Here is a 13918-nt window from a genome sequence, read left to right as displayed (position 1 = left end):
AATTAAAAGATCCTAAAGCGCCTCCAATGTAAATGACCATGGACAAAATCCATAGTCCTTATTCTGAACAAGGACTGAGAGGTAGACGTCTTATCACTGTGTGCTGCAGCTCAGTGTTTTTCCACGGTGTTTTAGAGGGCGTGCCTGACTAGTCACTAGGCGAGCATTATGACATGTCACAACAAAGCGGAAGAAACAGCTGGACTACAAACGAGCTGTTTTCAGGGCAGTGTTTTCTGTGGGAGAAGGGAACTCCCTTTGGGCTACACTTTGGGCTTTTTCACTTTGCAAACCTATTACATGCAGAAAAAAGGTATATAACTCATTAAAGGGGAGGAGAAAAAGCCAAAAAGCATAATACCACCTCTTCAATCATACAGAGCGAGGACTGTAGATTTGGCTTACCCATCACTTACATTTGACTACTGTTAAGACTGGCATTTTAAAAATGTTGAACTTAAAACCCTTTAAAATCTTCACAATGGACGATCTGATAAAGTCAACACTATTACAGACATTCAGCTAATGTATTTGTACACTGAAAATTTGTCTCATCTGCCTTCATTTTGATTCAATTAATTTGATTCTCATATACACTCACCTAAAGGATTATTAGGAACACCATACTAATACTGTGTTTGACCCCCTTTCACCTTCAGAACTGCCTTAATTCTACGTGGCATTGATTCAATAAGGTGCTGAAAGCATTCTTTAGAAATGTTGGCCCATATTGATAGGATAGCATCTTGCAGTTGATGGAGATTTGTGGGATGCACATCCAGGGCACGAAGCTCCCGTTCCACCACATCCCAAAGATGCTCTATTGGGTTGAGATCTGGTGACTGTGGGGGCCATTTTAGTACAGTAAACTCATTGTCATGTTCAAGAAACCAATTTGAAATGATTCGAGCTTTGTGACATGGTGCATTATCCTGCTGGAAGTAGCCATCAGAGGATGGGTACATGGTGGCCATAAAGGGATGGACATGGTCAGAAACAATGCTCAGGTAGGCCGTGGCATTTAAACGATGCCCAATTGGCACTAAGGGGCCTAAAGTGTACCAAGAAAACATCCCCCACACCATTACACCACCACCACCAGCCTGCAAAGTGGTAACAAGGCATGATGGATCCATGTTCTCATTCTGTTTACGCCAAATTCTGACTCTACCATCTGAATGTCTCAACAGAAATCGAGACTCATCAGACCGGCAACATTTTTCCAGTCTTCAACTGTCCAATTTTGGTGAGCTCTTGTAAATTGTAGCCTCTTTTTCCTATTTGTAGTGGAGATGAGTGGTACCCGGTGGGGTCTTCTGCTGTTGTAGCCCATCCGCCTCAAGGTTGTGCGTGTTGTGGCTTCACAAATGCTTTGCTGCATACCTCGGTTGTAACGAGTGGTTATTTCAGTCAAAGTTGCTCTTCTAACAGCTTGAATCAGTCGGCCCATTCTCCTCTGACCTCTAGCATCAACAAGGCATTTTCGCCCACAGGACTGCCGCATACTGGATGTTTTTCCCTTTTCACACCATTCTTTGTAAACCCTAGAAATGGTTGTGCATGAAAATCCCAGTAACTGAGCAGATTGTGAAATACTCAGACCGGCCCGTCTGGCACCAACAACCATGCCACGCTCAAAATTGCTTAAATCACCTTTCTTTCCCATTCTGACATTCAGTTTGGAGTTCAGGAGATTGTCTTGACCAGGACCACACCCCTAAATGCATTGAAGCAACTGCCATGTGATTGGTTGATTAGATAATTGCATTAATGAGAAATTGAACAGGTGTTCCTAATAATCCTTTAGGTGAGTGTATATAACAATTACATCCATGTCACAGAGCTAAGCATACATTTTTCCAAACAATCGTCATCCTTGTAGTACTCCTGTAAACAGACTTTGATGTGTAACTGTTAACGGCCTTCTTGGTATCTGCAGGAGAGGTGGCCGTTGTTTTGGTAGCTGTTGTAAAGACACCAACATGGCGGAGCTTAACCTCCTCCACTCACAGAATCACAGCAACACAAACATAATGAATAGAAAAATGGTTTATGAAATAAAAAGGTTTTAATAGGAGAATCGATACAAAACTTAGATGCAAATATTTGTATTAATATTTACTTTAAATCCAAAGATTACATCACTTTTCAGCTGTAGTACCATTCAATCACAATATGAAGGTACGAGGTAAGACTGAAGCAACAGAATTGTGCTCTACTTTTTACAAGTCCTCTGAGTTCCTTAAAGGGAGCGGTGGAGTGTATAAACTGAGGTAAACCACATGTACCAATGAATATTTTTCTAAGACACAGTGTTGTAGGTAAAGTTTTTCCTTAAGACAGAAATTGTCCTCTAATTCGACACCTAAGTTAACTTCCAATGATCAATATAGCAACATACAGTCATTTATTTCTGACTTGATCGTGTTGCACTAATATGCAATATTATGACATGCGGACACTTGTTGATGAATTTTAATTAATATAGCAATCTTGAAATACTGATAAGACAGTCTCCAAATGACCTAATTTGAACTTCTTCATTTGATTGATACTCAGTACCTCACTGCTAATCTACTGCTTTACTTTGGTCATTATACCAAACAGTAATAATCTGACAATGAAAGTCGTTTCTATGAGAACAGGTGTTCAAGTGCAACTACTTTTGCAGGTAATCATGAAATATCAGGACTGTCCTTGTTTCTCATACACAATAAGGAACACATCACATTATCAATAGTACAAATGTTGGCCAACAGACGATGACGCTCTCATACACATCCTGTAATATACTAAAATCATTTTGAGACTTTATCATAAATTATGATGTACAATTTTGAAATTGATTTCCTAGATCAATTAATTCCTATTGAGGGTCATGGTTGAGATGTTATCCCAGCGTGCACTGGGGTATCATTCAAAAATAACCCTTGGACATGGCATCAGTGTACTGCAGAGCTAATAAACACAGATACATTGTTACCTGTAAGAAATTGAGTAAAATAAATAAATCATTTTCACAGCACACATCTTGACTTGTCATAGTAGGAGAAGTGCAGGTGCTACTATTAACCTCAAGTGTCCCAGTGTGCCAGGACAGTGAGCTGGCATGCACAAAACCAGGACCTTGAAACTGAAGCAGCTAAATGGAATTCAACCATCATTCATTTTACTATTTATATCTGTGATTTTTCCTACGGTGACATGTCAAAATGTCTCCTGTGAAAAAGGTGTTCTTCCTCCGTCTACATTTTTCAGAAAGATTGTGAATATATGTAAATGTAAAACCGATTTACAGTCAGTTTCAAAAGGAGGACTTCTGCTTACTGTAACTCCTTTAAACAATCTCTGTGAAAACAACAAATCTTTTCCACATGCCAAAGTCCAAACTGAATTCTGTCACCCCAAGGACTCGCAACTCTGTTATCTGCTCCTTTTAAAATGTCTTTTGCGCACCTGCACAGGTGTTTTCACTAATTCTGGCTGATCAGACCTCTCCTTCATGTCATTTTAAAGTCGTCATATTTAACAGGGTCCAACTTGTTCACATCAACATCCCAGTCATAATTATGACAGAGATTTTTCTGACTTTGCACTTAATACTACAGTATCTGAAACACAAATACGGGCACCTCACATAAGCCGAAGTCTGTCATTCAAGGAAATTAAAACAATGTAACGGATATGGTGTTATATTGTCAATAAAAAATAAAACATGGGAATCTTTCTCATCCATCCCATATGATGGGAATGCAACATCAGGCTGAAGGTGGGTGGGGCTATGTTGGGAAATAATGTGAGGTCACCATGTATCAATAAGACTGATAAAAAGTACAAGTTGTCCCAAACGGTTGCAACAAAGCTAACAGTGTCAATAAAGTTCAGTTTGTACACACAGTCCACAAAGAGGTCTATCTAATCAGGCATAAGAGGAAACACCTGTGTATGTGGACCATCGGTGTGCAGAACAAGCACAAACTGGCTCTTTGTCTCTGTCCTGAACAAGGGAGAATTTGAGTTTGAAACGTACGTTCTTAATGTAATGAAGGAATTTTAAAGTGATTGACAACAGTGTTACGAGTCTTTTGGAAGATAGAAACGACGGCATTTCTTTTTTTACTGCCCAGAGGACATGCAATAATATATAGCAATAAACAAATTCCTACTACAATCAGATCATTTAGGTTACAGTAGTTAAGGTTCCTACTTGATTACAAAAATTCATACAAAAGCTTGCAAAGACACTGACACTTGGTCCAACATAGTGGAATGAATAATGTGCCTTTTCCTGTTTTCCTGTAGTATGGAGTGCCCATGTGTACAGATCAGACCTCAAACTGCACCACAGACCGTGAGGAGCACCACTCTGAAAGGGTGTGAAACCCTTGCAGTCCACTAATAAACTGAGTTCGGCCTATAAGCATGTCCAACAAACGAGCAGCCCAGCTGTGCTCAGGCTGGTTTTTCCTCCACATCCTGCTCTTCGTCCTCTCGGTCATCTTTGACGATCCCTTCATCGATACTTTCCAGCCTCAGTCTCTGACCGTCCAGGTATCTGGGTCTTGGCGTTGCCCTGGTCATAAACAGTCCCCCCGGCAGACCCAGATCCTCCCCAAACAGGGTGAGCTTAGCGTCACTCTCTATAGCTTTGGCCAGGCAGGAGGCAAAGGTGTCGAGAGATTTGTGTACCTCTGCGTGGACTTGAACCGAGGATGTGTTCGTGTGTTCACCTGAGGAGAGAAACACAGATACTGCATTACTTGTGACGTCTATTAGACAAATGTTTGTAGCTTACTGACCACAAAGTCATTTTTCAAACTGAACACCCTCCCCTCTAATCTTTTGTGGAGCAGGGGGAATGACAGATACCTTTGGCATGCTCCACCTGATCTTCAAAGGTGACCGAGCTCCTCCTCTTCCCGGACGGATTCCCATGATGCTGTGGGTGGGAGGAGCCATCTGTGGAGAAGTTATCCAGCAGCATCACGTCCGTGCCTGTGTGGGAAACATTACAGTGTACAGAAACCATCTTAATGAGTTTAATGATCAAGACATTTATTTGTATTACACATGACATTACTTGCCCTGCCCATGCCATCCTGACCTGAAAACATGAGCTGTGAAACAGGAATGTGAGGCTGACTGTAACAAGGCTGTGGCAGTATGAAGCAATAGAGTTAGTAAGACCATCTGATAGCCTTTTGAAGCCCATGAATCACTTTATCTCCATTTTATGTTCAAGTTAAGATCAACAGTCACGTTTTCAAAAGTAGGAAGGCCAAAGTTTAATAGCATGAACGTATGTCAGCAAAGACGCAACTTGGTACCTGGTGTCAAAATGGACCTGGTTCCAGCTTCTCAAATGTGATAACATGCATGTTATGAAGAATTTAATACATTTGGGTTTTCGACTGTTGGTCAAACAAAACAAGTCATATATGAAGATGTCACCTCGGGCTCTGTGTAATCTGTGATGACCCTTTTTCACCATTTTATAGAGTAAATGTTTAATCATAAAAAAGTAAATGATTGCTAGTAGTGGTAGATTTACAGATTTTATGGTAAAGACTTTTAAGCAAACTCAACTACAGCTGAAACCATTAGTCAATTACTGGGAAATAAATGTGGGCCAATTTTGATTAGTAATTGAGTGTCATTTCTATTTTTAAAGCAAATCAAATATTATCTTGTTCCAGCTTCTCAACAACAGTATTTTCACTGTTAGTTGGACAAGTCATTTGATTATGGTCAATTTTCTTTTTATTGATTAAACAATCAGTAGAGTAATCAGTCCTGTTTTTCTGTTCTGTTAGAAACAATTTCTTAGCAGGAAGCACAGAACACCTTTGTGTCTATTGGTCTATGATGTGTTAGCAAGCGAATAACTTATTACAGGTATGACACTATGACTAGTTAAAGCTTGCAGATTGTAAGACACATCGCTGGTTGTACGGTCACTGATTACTGATGCTATTTTATTGGATTCAAACAATTTTTTTACATTGGGAATTCCAATACGTGTAAATTTAGGTTGTTAGGAGATTCACAATGTCGCTAATTCTTATACCTTCAGTTTACTGTCGAGCCCTGATATCAGATATTGAATGGAGTATATGTTAGTAGTTTCACACGGGGTATCAAACAGAAGTACTTTAGTGGAACCAGATGTTTTCCTGACATAACATGTAGATGTAGATGTGTAGATAATACATACTTATTCTTAGCAGGTTTTGAAGTGTGTATGTAGTGTGTTCACACTGGAAAAATGACTAAATAAAGTATATTTAAACAGTCAGTATGCAGACTAAAAATGCTTGATTTTTTTGTTGTTAATGGAAACTACTCTCCCACAATGCAATGCACAAAAGAAACAGAAGAGCTGCTCACAGTTGAAAAATAATCTAACTACTTGTGGGTGGTTATGGGTGTGAAACACCTCGATCAGCTCAAACAAAAATCAAGTGTTAAAGCTTGAGAAAGACATCTTGCTGTCTTCGGAAAGTCATTGACAATTACATTTACAATGTTGCAGTCTGATTGACGTTCTACGTTGCACTTACTGTTTATTTTCCTGTTAGTATAAAAATGTAGATTATTGTTGCATACTCACTGCTATAACAGTATACTATGATGATAAGTGTAAACTGTGTAGAATTAGTATCTAGGATGGATTTGGGACACACCAAGGAAGCATTTCCCCCTGTTCTGTCTGCGTTCTGTGTGCAACACTTACATGAGTCCTGAGTGAAACTGAAGCCAGTATCTCCTGTGCTGCTTCCTGGAGCCAGCAGATGACCTCCGCCGGCCAGCATGGCTGTCAGGTGTGGGGACATACCTAAGTCTGAAAGAACACAAGCAAGTTCTGGTCATACAACATGAAAAGCACATCAGCACAGGAATGCAAATCTAAACAGGCTGTACACTGAACCACCCACTGTCTGTAAGTAACTTATTACACTACCCAGTCAATATCTATTCCAGCACTATTTACACTAGTACCCATCATTGCATTACTGTATCCCTGTTTACAGAAACTGTTCAACCTGTTGAACCTGTATGTCTATGCATATATCTTCCTGAACATTGTTCTTGGAACTGTGTATACCTATGTTGTATGTGCAATAAAGGCCATTAAAGAGATTCAGATTTGTGGTCTCTGATTTGGTATCTTAACAGTAAAAAATCAGAAATCCATACACAGAAAGATCAATGTTTCTTTGATTTGCATGATAAACAGAGTCCGCTGCCGTCCCACCTGTGATTCTGTTGGAGATGCTGAAGAGGCGGGATGTCCTTTGCCGAGTGGCGAATGACTCTCTGTAGTAGCGATCTCCAAAACACATCCCCAGCAGCTCCTTCCTCACCGTTTTATTCCACAGACCATAGATGAGTGGGTGGCACACCGCACTGCAGAAAGACAGCCAAGCTACCAAAGTCTCCAGTCCATGAGACACACTCCCTTTTCCCCACAAAGCCTCGGTACACACCACCCCGACATACGGCCCCCAGGTCACGAGAAAGGTGCCGATCACCACTAAGATGGTGACAAAGGCCTTGCACTGACTACCTGCATACACAAGGCTCCGCCGGCTTCCATTAGAGGAAGTTGAGGTGCTTGAGTTTTTCCGTCCATTCCTCTGAGCTCCAGTGGAGTCGTCCTGGGCCACAACAATTGTCCCACAGTGTACTTTCCGGGCTTTCATGCGGGCTACTCGGAAAATGACACCATAACAGGCAAACATGATGAAAAAGGGGGGAAGGGTGCACCAGGTGACCCAGAAGGCAGTGTAGCTCGGCTCTCTGTGCCAAGACGCGACACAGGTCCACTTGAAGCAGTCGAACTCGAAGGAGGACCAGCCGAACAGAGGAGGCACACAGCCCACCAGAGAGTGTAACCACACATAGGTGATGACGACAACTGCCCGGTTTCCTGTGATCTTCATGGGGTAGATCATCGGGTAAAGCACTGCGTAGTACCTGTCGGGAAGAGAGAGGAACACAGTGAGGAAACCCTGCAGAAAGGAAACTTAACACTGTTCTCATGGGAGCCAAGTAAAACCGAGGCTGCTCAGATTTTAGTGAGTGACTCAGATACTAAAGGATGCACTTTCCCAACCACGCTGTAAAGTGATTTCTGAAAAGCTGCAAACAGAATAGAAAAGGGGAGGCTCGGTGCGAGAACAAAAACATGCACTGTAATCAAAAATCCCCAAAGGTGCTGAGGGTAATTAGGACAACAGTGAGGACTGTATGCTACAGAGCCAATTTACAGCAGATCTTTGTAACTAGATTTTACACTCCTTTGTGATGCCTGACAACAGGAATGAATACACAATGTAATAACAGAGTGATATTCAATATCAGTTCCAGCCAACCTAACGTGCATCTACAAAAAGAAAAACAATGAACTTTACTTAACTTTAAGGTTGAAACTAACAATTATGTTCATTATCGATCCATTTGTTGATTATTTTAATTAATCGATTTATCTTTTACTCTATAATATTTAAAGCAAAAAAGGCCGTTTAAAGTTTTCCAGAGCACCAGGGGACTTTGGCAAATCCAAAACCCAAAGACATGATTGTTGGCAATATCTTTTTGTTAGAGCTGGTCTTTAAAAACCCTGTTCTGTTATTGCACACTACTTCTTAATAGGGCTGAAAATGCCCAAATGAAGTTGCAGTATTGATGCCAAAAGACCGTGTTTTTGAGGAATATAAACATTTTCCCTTTTTATCAATTTGACAAAGTGAGCCCATCTTTCCAAATGCATCACTGTCTAATTTTGTCTTAAAACAACCATAAAAAAACTTTGCCTCAATAACATAACAGTAATATAGTCAAAGAATAAGCAAAAACAAAAGTCTGTGTGAAGTGGTGAAAGTGGAGCTCAGTATGCTGGATTAGCCAAATCTGTGGAGCTTTTTTTTTTAATCAGTTTCTTATTTCTAAAAATAGGAATCAATGGAAATAATCTCAGCCCTGCAGATGAATGGTGCATTCATATCAGTCCAAGTTTAAAGTCACTTTGTGTAAGCCTGTCTAATGCTTGTCACTTGAGCTGGGAAATTCTCCAGAAAAAATACCACGACTGAAGTGTGTGGTTAACCAATATTATTTACAAGGCTACATACTGACCTTAAAAAGGGAAACACACCAAAAACTACTAAGTTTGTGAGCATTAATACGAGTCTTCCAAAGACAGAAACAGCACAAACAATGTCACATCTCACTTTCACTTTGTCATATGTTGGAAGTAAAGACACAGCTCACATTTTCTAAAAAATAAAGATAGTTGTGCTTCTTCTGAGAAACTAAAGAAGGTATAATTGCACAGAATTGCCCCCAGAATATGAAAAACACCTATTTATTGGCTTTTATTAAATGTTTTGTTGCATCAGCCAGAAAAGATGTTAACTGTTATCACTCTATGCAACTATACAGATACAGATGTCCCTAAAAACAGTCAGGGAGGTATTCTGAAGTCATATTTTCTATGGATATATGTATTTTTTGCAGACAGAAATATTCAAACTGCTTCATTGACAGCAAATACTGTGTCTTTATTTAAAAGGGGACAGTGCACATTAATAAACATAAGGACAATGCCCAAATGTAAATGAGACAGATTTAGCCATACAGATAATTTTCATCTGAAGTCCCTGGCAGGTTGATGTGATACTGTGAACAACATATGTGAAAACACTTGTGTATCTCACTCTCAAAACTGCACTTTATCTGGGTCATGACTGGGTCATTCAATTACAATGGAACGAATGTGATCAATTTCAAGTCAAGTCAAACATTTCTTCTCAGCAATGCCCCACCAACACTCACACTGTTTAACATGTGGGTGCTGCAACCACAATCCTATACCACTGGCCAGTGAGCAGCAGCACAGGTTGCCTTGATCAAGGACCCGTGAACAAATTCTGGTAACAAGCCGACATTTGTAACAGTTAGGCCACTGCATTAAAAACAGTCAATTATGTTTTAAGTTTGAATTTAAAACTGCATCAATCAGACTTCTACATTATTAATGGATCAAATGACTTTACTAATGTGAGGTGTCCCTCACTCTTTCCCTCAGCTTAACAGAGCGTCTTTCAGCTCCTTGCTTTGGCTTTATGGGCCGCAACATTATTTTTTCAATGATAAACCTCCTCAAAAATCAATCGTAAACTACCTGCTCAGCACCAAACAGCAGACAGACAAAGTTAGCAACGAGATGGTCAGCATGGTGGAGCATTTATCAGATAAAGTACCAAATATTTCCATCAGGAGTTGGTGGATACAAAACAACAGAGCTAACAGAGAGCGAATATTGATATTTGGTCAGAAACACAACTCAAAATGAATGCTAACGCTGCTCTGTATCCACTACATGTGTAAATAGGCAACTCTTCAACAGTTATGTCATATTTGTTAATGTTGTGTTTATGATTGTTGCACTGCCTCCTAGTGACCAAACAGAAATCAACCAATGCAGGTTTAAAGTAACAACATCCACTTCTTATATTTTTTCAAGATATGATTACACAGGGCTTATTCAAGTGCCTTTGTATGCAATCATTATCCAGCACTAACCTGTCAATGGCAATAGCGCCGAGGGTGAGCATGCTGGCAGAGCTGATCAGCAGGTAGAGCAAGGCAGTGAAGTTACACCACACCACCCCAAACACCCACTCTCTCTTTGCCGAGCTCACGGCCACAAACGGCAGCACCAGCATGGACAGCAGCAGGTTGGAGAGGGTCAGGCTGAACACAAACTTGTTGCTGGGTGTGAGCAGGTAAGGCCTGCGATACAGGGTTACCACAATCAGGAAGTTCCCCAGGCAGGCGAGGAGTGTGATGGTCACGATGGAGACTGATTCCAGGGCAGCCAGACCCCCACCATTTGCTGCCGTGGTGCAGTTCCTACTGGTGTTCATGGTGAGAGACTGGGCCACCAGACAGGTGAGGGAATGGTAGGAAACTGTTAGGGGAAATACTTAGTTAGAAATTATGTACACGGATATTACAAACAAGGTATCGCTAAAATGTCAACCTGTTAAAAGTTTGACTGTAAAAACAAGCTCATTTTAGCTCCTGAACTGCAAGTCATGTGTACTTGATATTTCTGCTAACAATCTTTAAATGCAAGCTGTACAATTTTAGTTTTTTCCCCCCTCCATTTCAGGCAAACAATGATTACCATTCATTTCCGTACACTATGAAAATATTTTAGTGGGATCTTGAAACTTGCTAGAGTTGTGTAATCTATCACCATTGAGCCTACATTACTGTTGTAAATGTTACATATTTGTGTGTGTTAACAGTTTAGGGGTGCAAATACCAAATACGTTCATAAATGTATAGATTTTTTTCTGATGTTCAGCCTATAAAATGTCAGAAAATAGTGAACAATTCAGTTTCTCAGACCCCAAGGTGATTTCTCCCAACAACTTGTTTTATCCTTGATATTTATTTAGATATAATAAATAAAAAATCAGTCAATCTTCATATTTAAAAATCACTATTCTTTCAACTGAGCTCTAATGCAGTTTAACAGCAGATTGATGAGACATGTGTGCTGCATGACCTCACAACAACAATAAACTAACTTTGATAAACATTAGCGCAGACTTCATGATCACAGTGATGGATTTCACATCTTTAGCAAGTTTCCAGTTCTGCTATTTGATTTCCGTACTGCACAGAAATTAACTGACTGGTTGCCAAAATGGTCAGTTGTGGTTGTGATGCAATGCGATCTTAAGTAAATGTGCTAAAACATTTAGAAAGAAAATTGATAAGCTCTTTCTTCTGTCTAAGTTACATTTAGCTTCTGTCCTCTCTCATGACTTTTAAGCAGAAAGTACATTTCATCAAGTATTGTACTTAACTCAGCTTTGAGGTACTTTTTCATTTTCTGCTACTTCATACTCCACTCCCCTATCTGACAGCTTAAGTTACTTTGCAGTTTATCACTAAACCATACAAAACATATCGCAGGTTTCTAAAATACGATATATTTGCAGTTATTAAACTAACTTACCGAACTAACGCATAATTAAAGTTGTCAATTTTTGCTCCAGCTCAACCAGCTAACGTACAGCATTAAAATACTTCTTACACGTTTATGCATCAGTAATAATAATTTAATACTGTAATGGATAATAATATAACAGTGACAGCAACATGTAAGCTCTATAACGTTAACTTACTTATTAAGACTTTCAATGCAGGACTTCAAGTACTTATACTTTGTTGTGTTGCTAACGTTACTTTTAAGTAAAGGATCGGATTACTATCCATCGGCTTAAATGATTACCAATGTTCGCATTGATGTAACGCAACTGAGCCATTATTTGCCTGTTTTAGCCTTAGTCCGAACTCAAAATTCTCACTAACAAGTCGTAAAGTTTTAGCCAAGCAAAGTAACTTAGTGGAACCGTGTCTTACATTCAACGATAGCTTTGTTAACGCTAACATTATTTTACAGCAGAAAGGTATATTTGTTGCCATCTCTCACCATGGCGTTAACCACTCGGTTAAAATTCACATTTTAAAGAGTTAGAGTGGCAATAAAACTGAAGTTTAACCCAAAGTCTAGTGACATGTTTCGAATCTGTACAGTGCAATAGTGACATGTGTAGTTAAACTTTGTAAGTGTGAACAGGGTGCAGCGCAGTGACTGCCACTACATAGGGCTGGCTAGCAGTAGCGCTGTTAGCTCAAAGACGTTACCGTTAGTTAGCCGAGGTTAGCTCAAACTTTCTCTCATTGTCCCCCCGAAACACAGCTAAAGTTATCCATCTTTACCTGCTTCGGTTCCGCGGTGTCGCTCCACATTTTCTCCTCCACAAACAAAAACAGTCCATCCTACTTGTCCGTTTTCACACTATAATCCAGTCACTGGGGGCTGAGCCTGAAAAAATCCCTGAAAGCCCCCTCGACATTGTTAAGTTTAACGTTTGTCCCTCCTCAGCCGAATCACAAACGGCCAGCTGCAATGGCGTCCTCCTCCCACCCCAGTTTCAACTCCCTCTCTCCTAGCTGACTCCCTCAGTGCGTGTGGGTGGTCGCCACAGAGAATTGCCTTGTTTTCATATCGCCATTGTAGCAGCAGCTGACGTGATTTCTCAGTGGTTAGTGTGTGTGGCTTATTGCGCTAATGCATATAAATTATGTGCTTTTTTAAATCACCATAACGCTGCAAGTGCTGTGGACCTTAAAATCAGCCTTTTCTGGTTTGGGGGCAACATATAGGTCGTGTAGACGTTTGTGTTTATGTTTACACAAACTCTGTCAATGAGTGCACGTGTATTTTCTTTAATAACGGGCTGCCGATGTTTATGAATGAAGAACTATGGAGCAACAGTTTTATCCGGCTGGACCACCCACGTACATCAAAGCTTCCCGCATTAACACGTCATCTTCCACAATCCAATCAGAAAACAGGGACGTTACCGGCTGCGTCCATGTGAAGGCGCAGTCTGCCTAACGTTACAGCCATGAATCATGACCTCTCCAGGGAGCAAGCTAAATAATATGCACATGGAAGTTAACATTTTAATATGTGACCTTTTAGTGAGTTATAGTTTATATATATTTAATATGTCCAGTGGAGAAAATGTATGGCAACATATGCAGACTATGTCCTTTTTTTTTTTACTTTCTCTTTAAATCTCAACATGTGAAGTAGTATAATTATTATAATTGTATTATATATTTTTGCTATAAAGTCCTTGCTGTAGATGAAATGCTCCTCCACAAGGTCTGAAGGGTGGTGGGCTTGATTTTCTGGTTGGGGGGATGCAGGGGTGCAATATTAGTGCGCTTTTTTTCTTGTTTTTGTTTGTGGAGTTTACTTTGGTTAATGTTATTTTAAAGGTCACCATGGCTTGATGAACTAGTGGTGCCATCCTTTTGTGTG

The 13918-nt window shown here is 40.1% G+C and overlaps 1 protein-coding gene and 1 long non-coding RNA gene across 2 annotated transcripts; one reads left to right on the top strand and one right to left on the bottom strand.

Annotated features, from left to right (window-relative positions):
- Positions 1 to 2103: 2103 nt before the first annotated feature.
- Positions 2104 to 13477, bottom strand: gpr161a (G protein-coupled receptor 161a). The gene is made up of 6 exons (XM_038720767.1): positions 12805 to 13477; positions 10588 to 10975; positions 7256 to 7977; positions 6734 to 6841; positions 4870 to 4995; positions 2104 to 4730 (listed from the first exon to the last, which is right to left on the bottom strand). Exons 2-6 carry the CDS (start codon positions 10929 to 10931, stop codon positions 4453 to 4455), a joined length of 1578 nt encoding a protein of 525 aa, XP_038576695.1. The 5' UTR covers positions 10932 to 10975; positions 12805 to 13477; the 3' UTR covers positions 2104 to 4452.
- On the top strand, positions 4482 to 6295 carry LOC119904259. Its single transcript, XR_005444675.1, has 2 exons — positions 4482 to 4621; positions 4854 to 6295. It is a non-coding gene; the product is annotated as an uncharacterized LOC119904259 (long non-coding RNA).
- Positions 13478 to 13918: the final 441 nt, after the last annotated feature.

The sequence above is a fragment of the Micropterus salmoides genome, unplaced genomic scaffold (assembly GCF_014851395.1).
Source record: "Micropterus salmoides isolate LMB-PRFRI ecotype aquatic unplaced genomic scaffold, ASM1485139v1 Ms_hic_scaffold_15, whole genome shotgun sequence".
NCBI classification, from domain to species: domain Eukaryota; kingdom Metazoa; phylum Chordata; class Actinopteri; order Centrarchiformes; family Centrarchidae; genus Micropterus; species Micropterus salmoides.
The sequence above is the reverse complement of the archived record's forward strand: the minus strand, read 5'-3'. Positions and strand labels throughout refer to the sequence as shown.